The 23,952-nt window shown below is 54.3% G+C and overlaps 1 protein-coding gene across 1 annotated transcript in view; it reads left to right on the top strand.

Annotated features, from left to right (window-relative positions):
- The window catches only part of DRC11L (dynein regulatory complex subunit 11 like), an 80,022-nt gene that overhangs the window by 42,439 nt on the left and 13,631 nt on the right, over window positions 1–23,952 (top strand). Inside the window, exons 5-12 of the mRNA XM_048842166.2 lie at window positions 2,253–2,324; window positions 9,667–9,872; window positions 10,860–10,944; window positions 11,358–11,468; window positions 11,720–11,795; window positions 12,834–12,940; window positions 15,167–15,259; window positions 15,511–15,563. Of these exons, the coding sequence (XP_048698123.2) occupies window positions 2,253–2,324; window positions 9,667–9,872; window positions 10,860–10,944; window positions 11,358–11,468; window positions 11,720–11,795; window positions 12,834–12,940; window positions 15,167–15,259; window positions 15,511–15,563 (803 nt within the window). The remainder of the gene's footprint in view (window positions 1–2,252; window positions 2,325–9,666; window positions 9,873–10,859; window positions 10,945–11,357; window positions 11,469–11,719; window positions 11,796–12,833; window positions 12,941–15,166; window positions 15,260–15,510; window positions 15,564–23,952) is intronic.

Raw genomic sequence — 23,952 nt, 5'->3', positions numbered from 1 at the left:
AGGTGTCTCTGCCAGCATTCCTACAGGTGTATGTGTTCTCTGTGTGCTGCCTTGCTGGCAAGTCTCACACCGCAGCCTCCCCCGCATCAGCAAGGCTTCCCCTCCTTGCTCTCACAAATATTGTGGAACCTAGTCCATAAAGAGTACCATCTCCGGCCAAATGCACACTTGAGTACCATTCTGCAACCACTTAGGCGATGGTGAAACTGTACCTTCCTTCTGTATGATTTCATTAGCCAGGGCATTAGGGGATAAGCTGCGTCTCCCAGAATACCTGGCCCAGCCTCCACACCAGTAATACCTGGGGGCAAGCAGTTCTTTCTCCACTAATTTGACTAGTACTGCAGTCCAAAAGATCCTAGCATTGTGGTCCCTCCTGCATTTAGGTCTGTAAACCTGTCACGGTGGGTCCACTAGTCCTCAGAGCACAGTGGAGAAATAACTGCTTTTGTTTTTAAATTCTCTGCCGTGGTGGGGGTGATAGTCATATGGGTTCCATCTGTAACACTTCTGCCAGGCGGAGTCAGCTGCAACAAGGGTGGGGTTCAATATCTAGAGGTTCCTCTTAACAATACAAATCATAACCAGCTGGAGCCCCCACCCAATAATTTGGGAAAGTTTAGCACTGCCCCTGGATGCCTCCAATGGCAGTAGTGGCCCCGTTGTGAGTACTGAGGCTGCGACTAACAGAAGAACATTTCTATGAACAGGAAAAAGGGGACACTGCATTCATTTGGGGAAACACTACAACCATGATTCAAAAACATGTGACCGTATATGAACACCCACCCCACTGTAGGTTGGGCAGTGTCCTTTGCCTCAGTTTCCCAATTTGCAGTGTGAAAGTCCAACAAAAGTGGACTGCCGTACGTTCACACGATGCAAACTGAAAATGGAGCAGGTTTTTTGAGTGCATGCTATTAGTGCAGCTCTGGGACTGTTCTTAATGGTTCCTCTGAATAGTGTGGGGGTGCCTCAGTTTCCCCTAGGCAGTTCTTAAGTCTCTAGGGGGTGGGATGAGGGTGTATGATCACTGCAGAGCCCTAGAGGGCAGGGGTGTGCAGGGGTCTGGACACAGAGAATGGCCAACACCCTGTTTCCTGGCCACTGATGGCCTGGCCCTTCCCCGCTGCAAGGTGAGAGCTAAAGAGTTGGAGAACAAAGGAATCAGGTGACCTCCTGGCCCGGGAAAGGAACAAAGCCCAGAGGAGGAGGGGCTGGAGGGCGTTTCAGTTTGGGGCTGGCTGGGGACATGGAGTGAAGTGCAGACGGGGTTGTCTGGCTCACGGCCCCCCAAAATGGACCCAGCTGAGGGGTCCTGTTCTCTGCACCTGCAAGCTCTGTTTTAGACCATGTTCCTGTCGTCTAATAAACCTTCTGTTTTACTGGCTGGCTGAGAGTCACGTCTGACTGCGGAGTTGCGGGGCAGGACCCTCTGGCTTCCCCAGGACCCCGCCTGGGCGGACTTGCTGTGGGAAGCGCACGGAGGGGCATAGGAGGCTGAAGGCTCCGAGGTCAGACCCAGGAAGGTGGAAGCCGTGTGAGCTGTGTGTCCTGAAGACAGGCTGCTCACAGAAAGGCGACTGCCCCAGAGTCCTGACTGGCTTCTTGGGGAGCAGTTCCAGAGTATTGCCCAGGGACTCCGTGACAAGCTCCTGTACTGAGAGTTACCTGGTGCACATCAAACTCTTCAGATTAAATCCCCTGTGTAGACACACCCTGAGATGGATTTACGGAATCTCAGGAAAGCAGGCAAGAAGGTTCCACAGAACTGGGCTCTGATGCAAACTTTGCTCACCATTCTAACCGGGTCTCTAAGTACTGTACTGCAGCAATAAATGCTGTTTTGTTTGGGCAAGACTTGTACTAAATCACTACAAATATTTACTGAAGATGTAAAAGTCTATCAAAAGGAGTTTGAAATCAGTTGGACTTGCTGTTGAGAGCACAGGAAGAGAACCAGGACAGCTGAAGCCAACAGGCCCCGTCTGAGAGTTGAGAGGGCTCCAGGGCTCACCCTGGTAAAAAGCTACAGCATGGGGCTGGCTTACAAGCGAGGTATAGCACACACCAGTAAAGCCGTGACAGGGTGTCTCAGGGTTGCACCCACAGAGAGTGTGACTTCCAGGACGAGAGCCTTGTGCAGGGAGGTGCCTGGCCCCATGGATCCTGGCGGGGATTGGCAGCACGGTGACTGGGAGGAATGGCTCTGTGTCCTGGTTCTCACATCCCTATGTTCCTTCTCCCCACAGGTCTGGAAAGGCTGCCTGCAACGCAGATGCACTAAGCTGGAGAGACAGAGGGAGATGGCTTTTATCGGGATGGTTAGTCCCTCCCTAGCTCTCAATGCGTGCCTTCCCCCCGCCCCCGAGCCCAGTCTTGACACATGGCCCTGGCTGCATTGTCTACCTGTCCCTCCCCACTCAACCCGTCTCAACATGTGCTCTCCCCCACCCAGTGGCATTGCCCCGAGTACTCTCTCCCCAACCTCAATATAAGCCCCACCCCTCATATTCATTAGGTTATTTGCAGTGGGGGAGGTTTAGGTTGGATATTAGGAAAAACTTTTTCACTAGGAGGGTGGTGAAACACTGGAATGCGTTGCCTAGGGAGGTGGTGGAATCTCCTTCCTTAGAAGTTTTTAAGGTCAGGCTTGACAAAGCCCTGGCTGGGATGATTTAATTGGGGATGGGTCCTGCTTTTGTGCAGGGGGTTGGACTAGATGACCTCCTGAGGTCCCTTCCAACCCTGATATTCTATGATTCTATGATTCTATGATTTATATATTGTACCCACAAACAATACACATTACTCTGGCCCAGGATGCAGCTGACTCTAGGTGGGAGCAGTCTCGGTACTCGGGACATCTCTGTGGTCGGTGTCGTGGCTCTGGATATGTTGAGGAGGGGGCAGACACAACGTGCTGCAGCAGCTGCTCCCGATCTATAGCTTCACAGGTTCCAAGACCATTGTGGGATCATTGTGACCATCTAGTCTGACCTGGGCCAGAGACCTGCTGCACAATAATTCCTAGAGCAGAACTGTTAGAAACACATCCCATTGGGATTTAAAACTGGTCAGTGACGGGGAAGCCGCCATGTCCCTTGGGAAATGGATCCAATTTGCCAGCTCCTCGCTGTCAAAAATTGACACCTTATTTCCAGTCTGAATTTGTCTAACTTCAGTTTGCAGGTTTTGAGTCCCACTGCACCCTCCCTTTGTGGGAATGCTGAGGGATGGGGTCGGGATAGTCTATGGCTGGTCTCCCCCTGGGTGTGTGTCGAGGGCAGGCCCTGCAGGTCTCAGTCTGTCTCTCTGGGTACATGGCTGGTGGGAATAGGCCAGAGCGGCTGTCAGTGCGGCCCCACTCTGTGTCCCTCTCGCTGGGCTGGGTCCCAAGGAGGCGGTGCTGCGGGGGCCGCTGCTCTAGTGCATCATTAGAAACCGTTCCACATGGCGCAGGCAGGAGCAGTAAGGCACTCGCAGGGAAATGAGCTGGTGATGGATGGCTTCAGCGCAGAGAAAGCCATTAGGGTGAAATATGAACCCCCTAATGAAGTGCAGCCGCGGCTACACTGCCTGCGGTGAGAGAGACGGAGTGACTTCCACAGACTCCTGCTGCTCAGCACCAGGGTCAGGCGGGGGAGGGGGAGCGCTGTCAGGGGGTGACCTGCACCCTGCACTCCGCAGCCTTGCCAGTCCTGCCTGGGACAGGCTGCTACCCCCAAACCCTAGGGACCCCGACCTCCATGACCTCCTGGGATGTCTGCCGGGGGCAGCTTCATTTCAGACAAGCAAATGTCATTCCAGGCCTAACAGACGCTGACCCTATTGTCTGCAAGGATCTGAGGTCTCCTGCCCCCACCCCATCATGATGGCACTGGGACGGACCCCAGTGTGTGAGGGGTTATGGGATTTCTTCCCCCCTTTCTCCATTCAGAGCAGGTCCATCAGGAGTGGGACGGACCCCTGTGTCTGAGGACTTATGGGATCTCTTCTCCCCTCCCCACATTCAGGGCAGGTCCATGAGGACTGGAACAGACCCCAGTGTCTGAGGGGTTATAGGCTCTCTTCTCCCCTTTCCCCATTCAGGGCAGGTCCATCAGGACTGGGACGGACGCCAGTGTCTGAGGGCTTATGGGATCTCTTTATCCCCCACCGTGTGGCACCGAAATGCACCCTGGTGTCTAAGTGGATATGGGAAACCTGTCCGCCCCACCCAGGCTATCAATACCAGGATGGACCTGAGTGTTTGAGGGGATGTGGGATCCACAGAGCCCCTCTGTGTCTGGGTGCTGCCCCAGGCAGGCACGCTCGTGAATACTGCATACCCTCCTTGCCCCTGTTCCTCCCCTCTCTGCACCTCCTGCCCTGGGGGAAGTTGGGGAGCAGCCTCATGGTATAAGAATCATCCCCCCCAATTCGCGCTGCAGGATTGTTGCTGTCCCAAGGCTCCAACACAGCATAGTAATGGCCCAGTTCCCTCTGTTTGCTCCAAACAAACTTCAGAAGTGCTCCCTGATAAGGTCCCATTGGCAGCCTAACCTTTCTCCACTGGGCCAGATTCTGCTCTCCCTGAGGCTGGTTTTACATTGGTGTAACTCCAGTGGGACAGGTCCTATGCTGTGTCTCCTGACAGGCACAGCTCAGGGGGAGATGGAGCAAAGGCGGGTTTATGCCACATCTAGACTGTCCAGACTCTGCTGCTGCAGTGGCTGAATCAGATCCCGTGTGAGCGAGAGAGCAGCCCCAGGCTCTGCTCCGCTTTATGGCAGCCTCCCCATAGATGCCTAGGGATGGCTCTGCAGCCCCGAAGCCCCACAGGACTGAACGCTCTGACCAGACCTCTCCCTGGCCTGTCCCTACAGTGGGGCCTGCAGGAGTGGGGACAGAATAAGACCACGCTTGCTCTGGCCCTGGGAAATTCCATCTGACCTAACTACAGGCCCTTCATGGTCCTGATACACTGCCAGAGTGGCATATGGAGTCAGAGTAGGGGCCTGAGGCTATCTCATTGACCTTGGCTGGATTACTCCTGCTTAGCACATGAAAAAAGAACCAGGCCCAATAGCCTGGTTTAAGTGATTTCATTTTAAGAATAGCGGTTCCCTAAATCCACTGATCATCTTCTCTGACATCTTGCATAGCCCAGGGCAAAGAATCTCACTAGGGTGATGCACCTTTCTATGGGCCGGATAGAAGAGTGCTCCACTCCATGCAAAGCAAGAAGCAGCTAAAGCCAGATGGCAAAAACAATTGCTCCCTACCTCCGTTCCGAACCAACAAATATGTATTGGGGCAGTTCTGTGGAGCTGCAGGAGTTAGTGTCACTGGGTGGAGGAAAGATGGGTTTAGAAGAAGCCATGAGTTTGCGTAGCACTGCGACGCCATTAGGCATTGCTCCACCACACAGCCCATCCCAAGGCAGGAAGGGAGACCCTGTCCTGGGGCTGGGGCTACCCCGAGATACTGAGGAGTGTGGCTTCTGGCCACAGCACTTATTTAGTTTGCCCTGCCAACAGGGTGTCGTATTGAATGAATTGATCACTGCTCAGAACAATCAAAGTGCCCTTGTTTCACCCTGCTGCCACACCCTCTCTTCTCCCTTCCCAGCCCCACATGCAGGCCAGGCCCTGGCACTATGCCCAAGCCCCATATAACTGCTGCTGCTCTCCCAACCCCTTGGTGCTCTCCCCCAGCCCTCTTTTCTATGCTGAGCTCTGCATGGCACAGAAGATTGAGCCCTGGGGAAGGGGGCAAAGGTGACCTTATCCCCCACGTTGATGTTCTGCCAGCGCTAGGCTCAGCATGGCCCAGGTGTCAGTGGATCTACTCCAGGCTCTTCCCACCACACCCCAGAGCCCAGGATGGCCATGGTGCTCTGTGCTGGGGAGGCTTCCCCATAAGAACGGCCACACTGGGTCAGGCCAAAGGTCCATCCAGACCAGTATCCTGTCTTCTGACAGTGGCCAGGGCCAGGTGCTTCAGAGGGGATGACCAGGAAAAGGCAATTATCAAGTGGTCTGTCCCTTGTTGTCCAGTTCCAGCATCTGGCAGTCAAGAGGCTTAGGGACACCCAGAGCATGGGGTTGCATCCCTGACCATCTTGGCTAATAACCATTCATGGACCTATCTGCCATGAGTTTATCTAATTCTTTTCTGAATCCAATTATACTTTTGGCCTTCACAACATCCTCTGGCAATGAGTTCCACAGGTTGACTGTGTGTTGTGTGAAGAAATACTTCCTTTAGTTTGTTTTAAACCTGCTGCCTATTAATTTTATCGGGTAACCCCTCATTCATGTGTTTTGTCAAGGAGTAAATAACACTTCCTTATTCACTTTCTTCATACCAGTCATGATTTTATAGACCTCTATCATATCCCGCCTTAGTCGTCTCTTTTCTAAATGAAACAGCCCCAGTCTTTTTAATCTCTCCTCATCTTTAATCTCTCCTCTCTTTAAGCTTCTCCTCAAATGGAAGCTGTTCCATACCCCTAATAATTTTTGTTGCCCTTCTCTAAATAAGAATGGCCATACTGGTCAGACCAAAGGTCCATCTAGCCCAGTATCCTGTCTTCTGACAGTGGCCAATGCCAGGTGCCCCAGAGGGAATGAACAGAACAGGTAATCATCCAGTGATCCATCCCCTATTGCCCATTCCCAGCTTCTGGCAAACAAAGGCTACAGATACCATCCCTGCCCATCCTGGTTAATGGCTATTGATGGACCTATCCTCCATGAACTTATCTAGCCTATTAATTTCATTTGGTGACCCCTAGTCCTTGTGTTATGAGAAGTAGTAAACAACACTTCCTTATCTACTTTCTCTACACCAGTCATGATTTTGTAGACCTCAATCATATCCCCCCTTATCTGTCTCTTTTCCAAACTGAAAAGTCATAGTCTTATTAATCTCTCCTCATACAGAATCTGTTCTATACCCCTAATCATTTTTGTTGCCATTTTCTGAACCTTTTCCAATTCCAATATATCTTTTTTGAGATGGGGTGACCACATCTGCATGCAGTATTCTAGATGTGGGCATACGATGGATTTATATAGAGGCAACAATATTTCTGTCCTATTGTCTATCCCTTTCTTAATTATTCCCAGCATTCTGTTCGCTTTTTTGACTGCCGCTGCACATTGAGTGGATGTTTTCAGAGAACTATCCACAATGACTTCAAGATCTCTTGAGTGGTAACAGCTAATTTAGACCCCATCATTTTATATATGTACTTGGGATTATGCTTTCCAATCTGCATTACTTTGCATTTATCAACATTAAATTTCATCTGCCATTTTGTTGCCCAGTCACCCAGTTTTGAGAGATCCTTTTGTAGCTCTTTGCAGTCTGCCTGGGTCTTAACTATAGTAATTTTGTATCATCTGCAAATTTTGCCACCTCACTCTTTACCCCTTTTTCCAGATCATTTATGAATATGTTGAATGGGACTGGTCCCAGAACAGAACCCTGGGGGACACCACTATTTACCGTTCTCCATTCTGAAAAATGGCCATTTATACCTACCCTTTTTTCCTGTCTTTTAACCAGGTACCAATTCATGAGAGCACCTTCCCTCTTATCCCATTGCAGCTTACTTTGTGTAAGAGCCTTTGGTGAGGGACCTTGTCAAAGGCTTTCTGAAAATCTAAATACACTACATCCACTGGATCTGCTTGTTGACCCCCCTCAAAGAATTCTTGAAGTGGTTTCCATCATAGAACATTAGGGATGAAAGAGACCTCAGGAGATCATCTGGTCCAACCCCTGCTCAAAGCAGGACCAACACCAACTAAATCATCCCAGCCAGGGCTTTGTCAAGCTGGGCCTTAAAAACCTCTAAGGATGGAGAGTCCACCACCTCCCTAGGTAACGCATTCCAGTGTTTCACCACCCTCCTAGTGAAACAGTGTTTCCTAATATCCAACCTAGACCTCCCCCACTGCAACTTGAGACCATTACTCCTCGTTCTGTCATCTGCCACCACTGAGAACAGCCGAGCTCCATCCTCTTTGGAACCCAACCCCACTTCGGTTGCTGCTATCAAATCTCCCCCTCACTCTTCTCTTCTGCAGACTAAATAACTACAGTTCCCTCAGCCTCTCCCCGTAAGTCATGTACCCCAGCCCCCTAATCGTTTTCGTTGCCCTCCGCTGGACTCTCTCCAATTTTTCCACATCCCTTCTGTAGTGGGGGGACCAAAACTGGACACAATACTCCTGGTGTGGCCTCACCAGTGCCGAATAGAAGGGAATAATCACTTCCCTCGATCTGCTGGCAATGCTCCTACTAATACAGCCCAATATGCCGTTGGCCTTCTTGGCAACAAGGGCACACTGCTGACTCATATCCAGCTTCTTGTCCACTGTAATCCCCAGGTCCTTTTCTGCAGAACTGCTGCTTAGCTAGTCGGTCCCCAGCTTGTAGCGGTGCATGGGATTCTTCCGTCCTAAGTGCAGGACTCTGCACTTGTCCTTGTTGAAGCTCAGCAGATTTCTTTTGGGCCAATCTTCCAATTTGTTTAGGTCACTCTGGATCCTATCCCTGCCCTCCAGCTTATCTACCACTCTCCCCAGTTTAGTATCATCTACGAACTTGCTGTGGGTGCAATTCATCCCATCATCCAGATAATTAATAAAGATGTTGAACAAAACTGTCCCCAGGACCAACCCCTGGGGCACTCCGCTTGATACTGGCTGCCAACTAGACATCGAGCCGTTGATCACTGCCCGTTGAGCCCGACTATTGTATAAAGGGTTTTCAGTTTGGTTCAATGGCTCTTGAGCACCCCGCTATACAAGTTTTTCCAGCAGCCCTGGTAGAGTGGAGAGGACTAGGCTGCAGGGTGGAGAGGTGGGGGTGTGCAGTGGGGAGTTGGCTGCAGGGGGAGGTCAGGAGTGTGGCTGCAGGGCAAGGAGGGGCTGCAGGATGGCAGGAGTTTTCTCTGCTTCCTTGAGGATTTTCCTGACTACATTTGTGCTGTTTGCGAGGGAAGCAGAGAGCTCCTTGGTTTGCCGAGTGGTCATGGGGTGGGGTGGGGTGGGGCCAGGCCATCGGAGAGCAGCCCCTGTGAGGAATGGTTGGTGTGGGCCACGCGCCGCTTTCCCATTAGCGCGTGTTTAGTTCAGCGTTTTAAATAATTGTGTCCTCAGAATGATATTTAAAATCCATTTGGGAGGCAATGAGGCAGGAAAGTGCCTGTGCCATTGTGATGACGCCGCGCGGGAAGCACCACACATGCATATTACAAACTCATTACGGGGCAATTTACACACGCACTGCTCGCCTTCGCACACAATTTCTCCCTGATGCTGCTAATGTCCCTTCCAGGTCGCACACTCTCCCGGCTCGTTGCCACCCAGTACTACCGCCTGCACCCAGAGGACCAGAGACCGGGGCAGGGGAAACAAGGGAGCAAGGCCAGAGCAGGGTTGGGGCCCACTGCCATGGCAGGAAATGGAGGCTCTGAGATCTATCCAGCCAGCGCTAATGGCTCTGACATCCCCCTTGCTAGTCTCCCAACCTGCCCCCTACCCCCGGTCAGTACAGGGCTGGGCCTGTGCCCCAGTGCCCTGTCCTGCTCGTGCTCCCCCCCACCTTGGTCAGTTCAGGGGTGTTCCCATGTTCCTGCCCTCCATCTTTCTGGTCCTCCCCCTGCAGGCCCCAGATCCCAAGGCCTTGGGCCTGTCAGGCACCATGCTGCGGGCCCAGCTTGGGGAGGAGTTCCGACGCCTGCGGCAGGCTGACTATGAAGCCGAGTACCAGCAGGCCCTGATGAGCATCCAGGAAGGGCTCTACGAGATGGAGGGACCTGCCATGAGGGAGGAGATGAAGGAGCAGCTCCGGCAGTGGTTCATCGAGTGCCAGTGAGTGTGCACGGCTGCATGGGCCCTTCCCATGCCCCTCCATGTTCCCATCCCTTTCCTGGGCTCCCTGCTGCCCCGCAGTCACCACACTCCTCACCCCACTCCTCCTATGCCATCCCAGTGCTCTGCAGCCCACCCCTGGGCCACTGTCTCCCCGTCCAGCCAAACCTGCAGCCAGGGCTGGCTCTAGCGTTTTTGCCGCCCCAAGCGGCAAAAAAACAAAACAAAAAACCTTGCCGCCGAACACAGAGGCGGAGTGATGGAGCAGCTGCCGAATTCCTGCCGCCGCCAAGGGCTGATTGCCACCCCAGAGCCTGACGTCCTGCCACCCCTTTACATTTGCTGCCCCAGGCACCGGCTTGGTTCGCTGGTGCCTGGAGCCGGCCCTGCCTGCCGCACTGACCCATCTGCTCACTGTCTCCCCCAGTCCAAGCACACTTCCCAGCCTGCCCTCTCTCTCCTCGGCTCCCTCACTGCCCAGGCCTCCCATGATCCCCAGGGCGCACCTGGCAGTGGCCTGCAGCTAACGAACTAGCACAGGGCTTTTGCCTGGGACATGCTGTGACGATGTGACGCAGCAGGGAGGGGGGAGTGTTGACCTGGGAATGTGCCCTGGGGATGGGAGACCTGAGGAGGGGGAGGTAACACCTCTGCCCAGGAATGTGAAGACAGGCTGCAGGAGGGAGCCTGCTGGGTGGGTTGTAGTTGGCAGTTTGGAGGCTGGGTGGAGGAACACAGGGAACCCCAGGGCTGGGGTCTAAGCTCCCTGCTCCCCCAGAAGGACGTGATTGAGGGGTCCGGGTTGTACCCACAAGCTCTGTTGTGGACTGTGTTCCTGTTGTCCAATAAACCTTCTGTTTTACTGGCTGGCTGAGAGTCTCAGTGGATCCCAGGAAGAGGGGTGCAGGGCCTGGACTCCCCCACACTCCGTGACACATGCTCACTGGGTCACGGCTGAGTGCTGACATTCATGTTTTCCTTCCACAGCGACCTGACCGGCCGCTTCCCCGAATTCCCTGACAAGGAGCTTGGAGGCTCCAGCATCCTTTTTGCAGAAAAGACTCCAGAGCAGGTATCAGGGCAGGACCCAGGCTAGGGGGCTGAGGCTAATGTGCCGATAGCAGGAGAGTGGGGCCTTTCCTCTATAGGGGGCACCAGCTCCAATGCAGCCCAGGGTGTGGGGAATGGAATACGGGTGACTGGCTCTGAGCTGGAGAGTGGCTGGCTCAGGTGGACAGGGAATGGGAAATGGGGCCTTTTTCCGCTAAGAGGGGCCAGCTCTGATCCAGCCCCAGGTCAGAAAGGACTCTCAGCTATACTCGCCTCCACATTGCTGCACCCTGAGCTCTGCCAGGAGCAGCTGCCTGCCCCCTGGAGACTCAAGGAGCTCTGCCTTCTCCCCCCTCCCCCCCCCAAGTCACATCCTGCTGTGGCCTGGGGACTCTGGCACGGAGGGGTAGGTCCAGCTGGCTGGGATTCCCGCAGGTCAAAGCTGAGCTGGACCTCCTGGAAGATGAGGGACAGAGGAAGAAGGATAAGAAAGATAAAGAGAAGACTAAGGAAGGAAAGCAGAAGAAAGGCAAGGACAAGAAACAGGTGAGAGGCTGGCTGGTAGTGGGGCAGGGGAAAGCCCCGCGGCAGGGATAGAGTACTCCAAATGTGGGGAGCAAGGGGGGCACATGGATTGAAGGAGTGGGGCAGAGTTTGATGGTGGCACATGGAGGGTAGTTCTGGGGCAGGGCCAGGCACTGCTTGTTCCTTGTGTCGTAGGGCTCCCCCCAGGGTTTCCCCCCAGTAGTGGTTCAGTTCATTTTAGTAACTTGCTGGGTTTGGGGTTTTTTTTCCAGGAAGAAGATGAAGGTTTGAAACTGGCTCTGTCCAAATTCCTGCCAGTGATCAGCGAGGGCTTCACACAGTATCAGAGTGAGGGGGACCTGAGCCTGGGGCAGTGGGGGGACCTAAGAGCACCGCTCTGACCTGTACAGACCCAGGAGCAGGGTGGCGGGGGGTTGTGAGCAGGTTAGGGCAGGACTAACAGAGAGACCCGGCCCTGGACTCTGCTACCTGGCTTGGGTGGTGCAGTTGTGACTTTCTGGCCTGGGATGAGAACATCCGGCCTGGCCCAGTTACTGGAGTTTAGTCACTTTTGCCTGGGTCTTGCTGTGTTAGACCAAGACGACTCATCCCCTGTACTGCCCCCCTGTGCCCACGACCCCTGAACCCTCCACCCTGTGGGCAGGGGAGGCCGAGCTCAGGGCTTAGGGTCTGGCTGAGCTGGGGAACAACCAGCACAGAGCTTGTGTTACACCAGGGAGATCTGCCATTGCTGAGCTGATGAAGCCATGGCACAGAGGCAGCTGTGCCATCTCCGGTAATACCATTCCCTACACAGCTAGGTTGTTATCCTGGGTCACTAACATGTTCACATTGGGCAACTGGTTTTGTAAAATCTGGCATATTCTTGCCTTGGGCATTAGTCACTGTGCTACTGTGTCATTTCCTGCTGACATGGAGAGCTGGAAGCCTATCCGCAGGCTGCACTGAGCTCCTTGGGCCTCATTGATCTTAGCCAGACTGTCACACGTGCATTTGAGACAGTTTTCTTTTGAGAGTCCGTAGGTGCCTGCAGGGCATGGCTAGGCTTTGCTTATGGGATCACTGCTGTATGGGATTAAAATGCAGAGAACTTTACTGGGCTTAAATCCTTTCCTAATATTATTTTCCCATGTAAGTGGTTGCTATAGATACCCCGGGGTTGTTGCGTGATTATAAAATTGCGGGGGGGGAGGTGGATGGGAAGAGGGAAGTTGTGCTGAGATATTCTCCCTATTAAAATGTGGTCCACACAGTGAAAAGGTGGACACCCCAAGGGAAAGCAATCAGTGCCCCCAGGAGGAGAGGGAGGGAAGGCAGAGCTGGGAGGGGCAAAAGCAGCATCTGACCTGTCCCCCTTCCCTGCAGCCATCTGGGGGAATCGGGATGAGTCCAATAACTTTGAACAGCGCTACGAGCCAGAGTTGATCAAAGCCCAGAAGAGGAAGGAGGTGGAGAAGGAGCTGCGCCTGCAAGTGAGGGGCAGAGACAGGGCTGTGTCGTGGGGATACCAGGGGGCTCGCCCTGCTGAGGAATCACTGCCCCAGGGATTGCATCCTGAGTGTGGGGTGGCTCTGAGGTCCCCTGAGGTTGGCTTTAGGGGAGGGGAGCTGTGGCTCTGGATTCCCCTGGTTCAGGGGTGCTGGGGGGTGAGTGGGGCTCCCAGGTGTCCCGGCATGGTGGGGAGGTAAGTTCCTGTTAGTTCAGGGATTAAGTGGGGGGTCTCTGCTTTAGGGGAGCTGTGGCTCTGGGTTCCCCTCGTTCAGGGGTGCTGGGGGGTGAGTGGGGCTCCCAGTTCCACTGGTGTGAGGGGGATAAGTCTCTGTTGTTCAGGGAATAAGTGGGGGGTCTTTGCTTTAGGGGAGCTGTGGCTCTGGGTTCCCCTGGTTCGGGGTGCTGGGGGGTGAGTGGGGCTCCCAGCTCCACTGGTGTGAGGGGGGATAAGTCTCTGTTGTTCAGGGATTAAGTGGAGGGGTCTCTGCTTTAGGGGAGCTGGGGCTCTGGGTTCACCTGGTTGAGCAGTGCTGGAGGATGAATGGGGCTCCCAGGTCCCCCAGGTGTGAGCTGGGCACTGGCTCAAGATGTTAGGTGGGTTTTTAAAATTGTAGCTGGACTGAAGCCCCGGCTGCTGTCACCCAAGATGGCTGCCATGCCCCTGTAGCCCTTGTGGGGGGCTGCAAGGCTGCCTCTAGTGAAGATGGCTGCCATGCCCCTTGTGTGCAGTGGGATGGAAGCCAGGCTGCCGTCAGGGAAGATGGCCGTCCACTGTTCTCCGTGCATCCCAAGAAGAAGACAGTGAGGGATAGCGGGGAGCCTGGGGGGAGGGAACATAGAATCATAGAATCATAGAATATCAGGGTTGGAAGGGACCCCAGAAGGTCATCTAGTCCAACCCCCTGCTCGAAGCAGGACCAATTCCCAGTTAAATCATCCCAGCCAGGGCTTTGTCAAGCCTGACCTTAAAAACCTCTAAGGAAGGAGATTCTACCACCTCCCGAGGTAACGCATTCCAGTGTTTCACCACCCTCTTAGTGAAAAAGTTTTTCCTAATATCCAATCTAAACCTCCCCCACTGCAACTTGAGACCATTACTCCTCGTTCTGTCATCTACTACCATTGAGAACAGTCTAGAGCCATCCTCTTTGGAACCCCCTTTCAGGTTGTTGAAAGCAGCTATCAAATCCCCCCTCATTCTTCTCTTCTGCAGGCTAAACAATCCCAGCTCCCTCAGCCTCTCCTCATAACTCATGTGTTCCAGACCCCTAATCATTTTTGTTGCCCTTCGCTGGACTCTCTCCAATTTATCCACATCCTTCTTGAAGTGTGGGGCCCAAAACTGGACACAGTACTCCAGATGAGGCCTCACCAATGTCGAATAGAGGGGAACGATCACGTCCCTCGATCTGCTCGCTATGCCCCTACTTATACATCCCAAAATGCCATTGGCCTTCTTGGCAACAAGGGCACACTGCTGACTCATATCCAGCTTCTCGTCCACTGTCACCCCTAGGTCCTTTTCCGCAGAACTGCTGCCTAGCCATTTGGTCCCTAGTCTGTAGCTGTGCATTGGGTTCTTCCGTCCTAAGTGCAGGACTCTGCACTTATCCTTATTGAACCTCATCAGATTTCTTTTGGCCCAATCCTCCAATTTGTCTAGGTCCTTCTGTATCCTATCCCTCCCCTCCAGCGTATCTACCACTCCTCCCAGTTTAGTATCATCCGCAAATTTGCTGAGAGTGCAATCCACACCATCCTCCAGATCATTTATGAAGATATTGAACAAAACCGGCCCCAGGACCGACCCTTGGGGCACTCCACTTGATACCGGCTGCCAACTAGACATGGAGCCATTGATCACTACCCGTTGAGCCCGACAGTCTAGCCAGCTTTCTACCCACCTTATAGTGCATTCATCCAGCCCATACTTCCTTAACTTGCTGACAAGAATACTGTGGGAGACCGTGTCAAAAGCTTTGCTAAAGTCAAGAAACAATACATCCACTGCTTTCCCTTCATCCACAGAACCAGTAATCTCATCATAAAAGGCGATTAGATTAGTCAGGCATGACCTTCCCTTGGTGAATCCATGCTGGCTGTTCCTGATCACTTTCCTCTCATGTAGGGAAGAAGACTGTTCAGTGGGGAGTTTCTGGGCTTGTGGGGAGGCCCCAGTTGCTGTCTCAAGGGCTGTCTCCCCCCAGGTGGATGAGCTGATGCAAGAGGAGTTGCAGCTACTGAAACTGGCTGTGGATCGAGATGAGGGGAAATCTCACATGGCAAAGAAGAGCAACAAGGTCAGAGGGTGTGTCCTGTACCCCAGGGCCCCCCAAAGGCGAGGGGGTGCACTCACTGGGGGACAGCCCTGGGGACCTATGCCAGCGAGTGGGGATGGAGTGATATTACTCGGCCCACAGATGGGGGGACTCTCAGAAAGGGTGGGGGGCTGGCACTGGAGACATGGAGACGGGGAGAGGACCCTTACATGGTGGTGGTGGTGGGGGCTCTCAGCCTGCTTAGAGGTTAAGGTTTGTTGTTCTTTTCCCAGCAAAAGAAAGGGAAGAAAGGTGGGAAAAAGGAGAAAGATTTAACTCCGGACAGGTATCATCCCTGACCCCCTTTCCTTGGGGGAGACCCCAGACATGGACTCATAGATGGTGCCCACTCTTGGCCCTGTACGATCCCTGGGGGGAACCCCCTGTGACAGGTTGGATCACAGAAACCCCCTGAGGCTGCCAACTGATGTGCCAAGACTACTTCTGCCCCTGCTTTTCCTGCCCTCCCAGCTTGGGGCTTCAGTGCCCTGCCTGGTTTGAGCCAGACCTGCTAGCCTGCTGCAAACTCAGACCCAGGTCTGAACCACGTCCCCTGACAGCTATAGGCTTAAACTGAAAGCAGCTTAGGGAATGTTTCTGTCTTTAACACTCAGATGACCAAGTCCCAATGCAGTCCAAACCCCAAATAAATCCGTTTTACCCTGTATAAAGCCTATACAGGGTAAACTCGTAAATTGTTTGCCCTCTGTAACCCTGATAGAGAGATATGCACAGCTGTTTGCGCCCCCCCCCCCCCCGGTATTTACACATACTCTGGGTTAATTAATAAGTAAAAAGTGATTTTATTAAATACAGAAAGTAGGATTTAAGTGGTTCCAAGTAATAACAGACATAACAAAGTGAATTACCAAGCAAAATAAAATATAACACGCAAATCTGTGTCTAATACCGTAAGAAAGCTGAATGCAGATAAAAACCTCACCCTCAGAGGAATTCCAGTAAGCTTCCTTTTACAGACTAGTCTCCTTCTAGTCTGGGTCCAGCACTCACTCACACCCCCTGTAGTTACTGTCCTTTGTTCCAGTTTCTTTCAGGTATCTGGGGGGTGGAGAGGCTACCTCTTTAGCCAGCTGAAGACAAAATGGAGGGGTCTCCCACGGGCTTAAATAGACTTTCTCTTGTGGGAGGAGACCCCCTCCTCTCTCCTATGCAAAGTCCAGCTCCAAGATGGAGTTTTGGAGTCACCTGGGCAAGTCACATGTCCATGCATGACTCAGTTTTTAGAGGCAGCAGCCATTGCCCACATGGTATCTTGAATGTCTCCAGGAAGACCTCTTATGTGGTTTGGGGCCTTCCAACATCCATTGTTCATTAAAGAAGCTGACCAAATGCCTTACTAAGGTTATTTAAAATCAAACAAGTATACAGCCAATATTCATAACTTCAAATACAACAATGACACATGCATACAAATTGGATGAATATATTCAGTAGATCATAACCTTTACATAGATATGTTACATGGCATATGTAGCATAAAACATATTCCAGTTATGTCATATATATACATTCATAAGCATATTTCCATAAAACCTTATGGGGTGCACCATCACACCCCCTTCAGTGAGACAGCCCTTCTGGGCTGTCCACTCTCTCTCAGGGGTTAAGCCCTTTCACCTCCTGGAACCGCACCTCTCTGAGCCTTAGCACGCCTGTCTCTCGCTGTAGGCCCCCTCAGCAAGTTCCCTCTCTCTGGATCCCTGGGGCCTCCACTCCCAGAGGGAATAATGCAACCCTGTTCTCTAGACCGGAGTAACTCTCAGCCAGCGTAAAACAGGAGGGTTTATTGAGCGTCTGAACACAGCATAGGAAACTCTCAGGGCCCTCAGGCCTGGCCTCCCTCAGCACAGCACATCCAAGGCTCCTCTGCATCCAGGTGGACTCTGCCTGCTCCCTCTCTCCATTCCAGAGCCCCCTTCCAGCTGGGCATCTGATATCCCCTCCCCCAAGTCCCACCTCTGTCCATTGTCTCCTCTCCAGGTAAACAGGGTCGCCTGGGCCTCCTCTCCTCTCTTCCATCCTCTGGCCCCCTCTGGCTGGAACCGACTGGTCAGGTCACCGGGGTCCTCTCTTCGCAGCCCACTGGCCAGAACTGGCTGTAACTCCTGAGCTGGGCCTCACGGTCACCAGATCACCAGGTCACTAGTCGCTGGGGTATCCATTCTCCAGGCCATTGGCTGGGGTCCCAAATTCCGTTGCCGGTCCTCTGTAACGACAAACTCCCTCTCCCCTCACCCTCGTTAAACCAGGAACACCCAGGGAAACTGAGTCCCACTCCCTCTGCATGCAAACCATTGGAAAAAACAAGGAAAAACAAGAAAACCCCCACTTCGTCACATCTCTCCCCCCTCCGAGTCTGAACTGAGTGGGGTCACTTAGCCAGTGACCTGGGGAAGTTCAGGGCCCCCCGCCCCGTGTTAAAGCATCGGCTGTAACATTGGCACTCCCCCTCACACTGACCAGCTCCATGTCATACCCCGGGAGGAGCAGGCTCCATCTCAGCAGCTTGGCCTTTCATTTGGTGCAGCCACGTCAGGGGCAAATGGTCAGCGCACACCGTGAAGTGCCGTCCAAATAGATACAGCTGTAGTTTTTTAAGGGCCCACACCATGGCCAGGCATTCCTTCTCTATAGCCAAATAGTGCTGCTCCCGGGGCAGCAGCTTCTTGCTCAGGTATGCACTGCGGTGTCTTTCCCCCTTAGTATCAGTTGGCATCAGCATCGCACCCAGCCCCGTGTCAGGCATCGATGAACACCAGGAAGGGTTTGTTAAAATCAGGTTTACCAGCACCGGGCTTTGGATAAGTGCCCCTTCAGCGCTCAGAGAGCCCTCTGGCACTGCTCGGTCCAGACCACCTTGTCTGGCTTCCCCTTCCTACCAAGCTCCGTGAGGGGGGCTGCCAGGGCGCTAAAGTGGGGCACAAACCTCCAGTAGTACCCCACCATCCCAGTGAGAGCCTTGACCTGCTTCTTAGTCTGGGGAGCGGGCCAGTCCTTGATTGCCTCCACTTTGGCTGGCTCTGGCTTCAGGTGGCCACGCCCCACCTTGTGGCCCATCCCCACCTTGCACTTTCCAGCTTTTATGGTCAGTCCAGCATCCTGGAGGTGACCCAGCACCCTCTTCATCTGGATCACATGTTCTTCCCTGGTCTGGCTAAAGACACAGATATCGTTAATATACACTGGAGCAAAGTCCTCGATCCCCCTTAGTAACTGGTCCGTCAGGCGCTGGAAGGTGGCAGGTGCCCCCTTGAGGCTGAAATGAAGGACCAGGAACTCAAAGAGCCCTATTGGGGTGGTGAAGCAGACTTCGCCCTGGCCTTTGGGTCCAAAGGCACCTGCCAGTGGCCTTTGGTAAGATCCATGGTAGTGAGGTATCAGGCACCCCCCAACTTGTCTAGGATCTCATTGGTCCTAGGCATGGGGTAGGCATCTGACACGGTGATGGCATTGAGTTTCCGATCGTCCACACAGAACCGAATTGACCCGTCCTTCTTGGGGACCAGCACCACGGGTGAGGCACAGGGGCTGGAGGACAGCTGGATCACCCCTAAAGCCAGCATGTCCCCGACCTCTCTCCCCAGGTCCTGGGCTGTTTTCCCAGTGACCCTGAATGGGGAACACCAGATGGGAGGGTTCGTTCCCGTCTCCACCCTGTGCACAGCCAGGTTAGTGAGCCCAGGCTGGTTGGAGAACAGCTGCCGGTATGAAGGCAGCACCACTCTGATCTCGACCTGCTGGGCAGGGGTGAGCTGGTCTGAAAGGGGAATTTGGCTCCAGCGAGGGGTCAGGACCAGCCTCAGGGAGGAGTCCCACTAGGGGATCCTCTCCCTTCTCCTCCCTCTGCCCACACACAGCCAGCACCAACTTCTCCCTGTCCCAGTACGGCTTCATCATGTTGACATGATACACCCGGCTGCTGTGAGCCTGGTTGGACAGTTCCACTACATAGTTCACCTCGTTTACCTGTCTGATGACCTTGAAGGGGCCGTCCCAGGCAGCTTGCAGCTTGTCTCTCCTCACGGGGATGAGGAGCATCCCCTGGTCCCTGATGGCATAGGAGCAGGCACATGCTGAGCGGTCGTACCAGACCTTCTGCTTCCTCTGCGCCCTGGCTGGGTTTCCTCTGGCCCAGCCCATGAGCTCCACGAGCTTTTCCCGGAAAGTCAGGACATGCTCCACCACTGATTCTCCATCGGGAGAGGCCTTCCTCTCCCACTCAGCCCTCATCAAGTCGAGGGGTCCCCTCACTCTCCTCCCATACAGCAACTCGAATGGGGAAAACCCTGTGGATTCCTGGGGCACTTCCCTGTATGCAAACAGCAGGTGAGGTAAATGCTTGTCCCAGTCCTGCAGGTGCTGGTCCATAAAGGTTTTCAGCATCATCTTTGGGGTCCCATTGAACTTCTCCACCAGCCCGTTGGACTGAGGGTGGTACACTGAGGCCCAGGTGTGTCGCACCCCACACTTCTCCCACAAACACTGGAGCAGGATTGACATGAAGTTAGACCCCTAGTGTGTAAGGACCTCCTTGGGGAACCCAACTCTGCTGGAAATGGTCAGCAGCAGTCTGCCACGGTGTCTGCCTCCATAGAGGACAAGGCCACTGCCTCAGGGTAGCGCGTAGCAAAATCTACCACCACCAGAATGTATTTCTTCCCTGACCGAGTTGCCCTGCTGAGGTGCCCCACTATGTCCATGGCCACCTTCTGGAAAGGCTCCTCTATGATGGGCAAAGGTCTCAGAGCTGCTTTCCCCTTGTCCCGGGCCTTCCCCTGCTCTGGCAGGAGTCCCAGGCCCTACAATGCGGCTGGACGGCGTCAAAGACCCCGGGCCAGTAAAAGTTCTGCAGCAGCCTCTGCCTGGTGCCGGATGCCCGGATGCCCCGCAAGGGGGAGATCATGGGCCAAGTACAACAGTCTGGGGCGGTACCTCTGGGGAACCACCAACTGCCTCCTGGCTTTCCAAAGTTCAGTTTGCCCCGAACCAGCCCATTCCCGGTAGAGGAATCCCTTCTCCCACAGGAATATCTCCTGGCTGTCCTCCCCGTGGGATCCTGCAGCGCTGGGGCGAGCAAGGGCCTTCAGCTTCTCTAAGGAAGGGTCAGGGCACACAGGAATAAATGGTAGAACCGGGCCACTGACTAGAGCCTCCTTCAGCGCACAGAGAGCCCTCTGGCACTGCTCGGTCCAGACCATCTTGTCTGGCTTCTCCTTCTTGCACAGCTCAGTGATGGGGGCCGACTATGGTGCTAAAGTGGGGAACAAATCTTTGATAATACCCTACCATCCCAATAAAGGCCTGTACTTGTTTTTTGGTTTGGGGCACGGGGCAGTCTCTGATCACCTCCACCTTGGCTGGTTCTGGCTTTAGGCAGCCGCTCCCCACCCGGTGGCCCAGGTAAGATATTTCAGCCATCCCCACCTTGCACTTCTCCACTTTTATGGTCAGCCCAGCTTCCTGGAGTCGGTCCAGCACTTGTTTAACCTGGGACACATGGTCCTCCCAGGTCTGGCTAAAGACACAGATGTCATAGAATCATAGAATACCAGGGTTGGAAGAGACCTCAGGAGGTCATCTAGTCTAACCCCCTGCTCAAAGCAGGACCAATCCCCAATTTTTGCCCCAGATCCCAAATGGCCCCCTCAAAGATTGAACTCACAACCCTGGGTTTAGCAGGCCAATGCTCAAACCACTGAGCTATCCCTATGTCATCGATATACACCACGGCAAAACTCTCCATCCCCCTCAGTAGCTGATCCACCAGGCGCTGGAAGGTGGCCGGCACTCCCTTGAGACCGAAAGGCAGGGTCAGGAATTCGTAGAGCCCCAGAGGGGTGATAAAGGCTGATTTCAGCCGGGCATCTGCATCCAGCGGCACTTGCCAGTAGCCCTTTGTAAGATCCATGGTGGTAAGGTACTGAGCTCCTTCCAGTTTGTCTAGGAGCTCGTCAGGCCTAGGCATGGGGTAGGCATCAGTTACAGTGATGGCATGGAGCTTCCAATAGTCCACACAGAACCGGATCGACCCGTCCTTTTGGGGACCAGCACCACCGGCAAGGCCCAAAGGCTAGAAGATGGCTGGATCACCCCCAAAGCCAGCATGTCCCTGACCTCTCTTTCCAGGTCCTGAGCAGTTTTCCCTGTGACTCGGAAGCGGAAGCATCTTGTCGGCTGGTGCGATACTGTCTGCACCTGGTGGACAGTCAGATTAGTGCGTCCAGGCTGGTTGGAAAACAGCTGTTGGTACAGATGCAGCACCCCTCTGATCTCAGCTTGCTGGGCAGGAGTTAGGCAATCAGAGAGAGGAATTGTTTCCGGGGAGAGCCAGCTCCTGTCTTGGAATAGATCTACTAAAGGGTCATCTCCCTGCTCCTCCCACTGTCCACACACGGCCAACACCACATTCCCCCTGTCATAAATGGCTTCATCATATTCACATGGTACACCTGGCGGTGGTGCGCCTGTTTACCTCATTTAATTTCTTGACAACTTTAAAAGGGCCTTCCCAGGCGGCCTGTACTTTGTTTTTTCTCACGGGAATGAGAACCATCACCTGATCCCCGGTGACGTAGGCATGGGCCCGCACCATGTGGTCATAGCAGACCTTCTGCTTCCTCTGGGCTCTGGCCAGATTCTCCTTGGCCAAGCCCACGAGCTCAAGAAGTCTTTCTTGGAAGGTCAGGACAAACTCCACCACTGATTCCCCATTGGGTGTGGCCTTCTCCCATTCGTCTCTCATCAGGTCCAGGGGCCCCTTTACCCTCCTTCCATATAACAGTTCGAAAGGTGAAAACCTGGTAGACTCCTGGGGTACTTCCCTGTACGCGAACAGCAGTTGAGGTAAGTACTTGTCCCAGTCCTGTGGGTGCTGGTTCATAAATGTTTGCAGCAGCATCTTTAGCGTTCCACTGAACCTCTCCACCAGCCTGTTGGACTGGGGGTGATACGCTGAGGCCCAGCTGTGCTGGACCCCACATTTCTCCCACAAACACCGGATCAGGGCCAACATGAAGTTGGATCCTTGGTCTGTCAAGACTTCCTTGGGGAACCCCACTCGGCTGAAAATGGTCAGGAGCGCATCCGCCACGGTGTCTGCTTCAATGGAAGCTAAGGGCACTGCCTCGGGGTAGCGGGTGGCAAAATCTACCACCACCAGAATGTATTTCTTCCCCGACCGGGTTGTCTTGCTGAGAGGCCCCACGATGTCCATAGCCACCTTCTGGAAAGGCTCCTCTATGATGGGCAAAGGTCTCAAAGCCGCTTTCCCCTTGTCCCGGGCCTTCCCCACCCTCTGACAGGGGTCACAGGATGGGCAATACTGCCGGACTGTGGTAAAGACCCCGGGCCAGTAAAAGTTCTGTAGCAGCCTCTGCCGGGTGCGCCGGATTCCCTGGTGCCCTGTGAGGGGGGTGTCATGGACCAGGTACAGGAGTTTGCGGCGATACTTCTGGGGGACCACCAGCTGCCTCCTGATCCCACAGGACTCCACTTCCCTTGGGGGAGCCCATTCTCAGTACAGGAACCCCTTCTCCCACAGGAACCTCTCCTGGCAACCTCTCCTCATGGTCCGTCCCACACTGAGGTCGGCCAGGTCCCTGAGCTTCTGCAAGGAGGGATCTTTCCTCAACTCGGCCTGGAACTCAGCGGCTGGGGAAGGGATGGGGGCCTGCTCTCTCTTGCTGGCTGGGTCTGAGGCCGCAACCTCTCTGAGCTTTGTCCCTGGGCACTGCCTCCCCACAGGGGCAGGGTCCTGCGCCTCCGGTGAGGTACCCCCCACAAGGTCAGAGCACAGTGCCCCTCGCCGGCTCTGGCTACGGGTCACGACCAGGGCGGTCTGGGGGTTGCTTGGCCAGTACTCTAGGTCCCCCCTGCATCAACACCTCAGTGGGCAAATGGTGGTACATCCCCACATCCTTGGGGCCCTCCTTGTCCCCCTATTTCAGATGTACCCTCACCACGGGCACCTTGAATGGGGTCCCGCCCACCCCCATCAGGGTCAGGTAGGTATTGGGCACCACCTGATCTGGGGCCACCACCTCGGGCCGGGCCAGCGTCACCTCCGCGCCCGTATCCCAGTATCCATTGACCTTCCTCCCATCCACCTCCAAGGGAACAAGGCACTCTCTCTGGAGGGACAGCCCCGCGCCCACCCTGTAAACCGAGAACCCTGAGTCCCGAGCCTCCAGCCCTCTGGCGGAGCTGGCCTGGGGTACTCTTCCCTCCTGAGCAGGTGGTAAACTGGCAGCCCCCCTTGCCTGGGCCGTCTGCCCCTTGTCCAGCTGGGTCCCTACCCAGTTAACCCTGGGTAGGTTGGGTCTGTTCAGTCTGTCCCTGAGCCTGGGGCACTGGGTCTGTACGTGGCCTCTCTGGCCACAGTGATAGCAGCTCAGGTCACGTTGGTCCCCTTGAGCAGGTTGGAGGGTCCCGACGCCAGGCGTTCCCCTTGGGAGGGGGTTCTCCATGTTCCCCCTTTGGGAGGTCCTGTGGTGATTCTCTCTCTGCATCATGGCCGGCCTGTTCTTTTGGGACTCCTCCCTGCTACCCCCTGACCGACTGTTCACAAACTCGTCGGCCAGCTGCCCTGCGTGCTGCGGGTTCTCTGGCTTTTTGTCCACCAACCATAGCCTCATGTGGGAAGGGTACTGTTCATA

The sequence above is a fragment of the Caretta caretta genome, chromosome 2, assembly GCF_965140235.1.
Source record: "Caretta caretta isolate rCarCar2 chromosome 2, rCarCar1.hap1, whole genome shotgun sequence".
Taxonomy (NCBI): domain Eukaryota; kingdom Metazoa; phylum Chordata; order Testudines; family Cheloniidae; genus Caretta; species Caretta caretta.
Note: the sequence above shows the minus strand (reverse complement) of the source record. Positions and strands in the feature narration are given on the sequence as shown.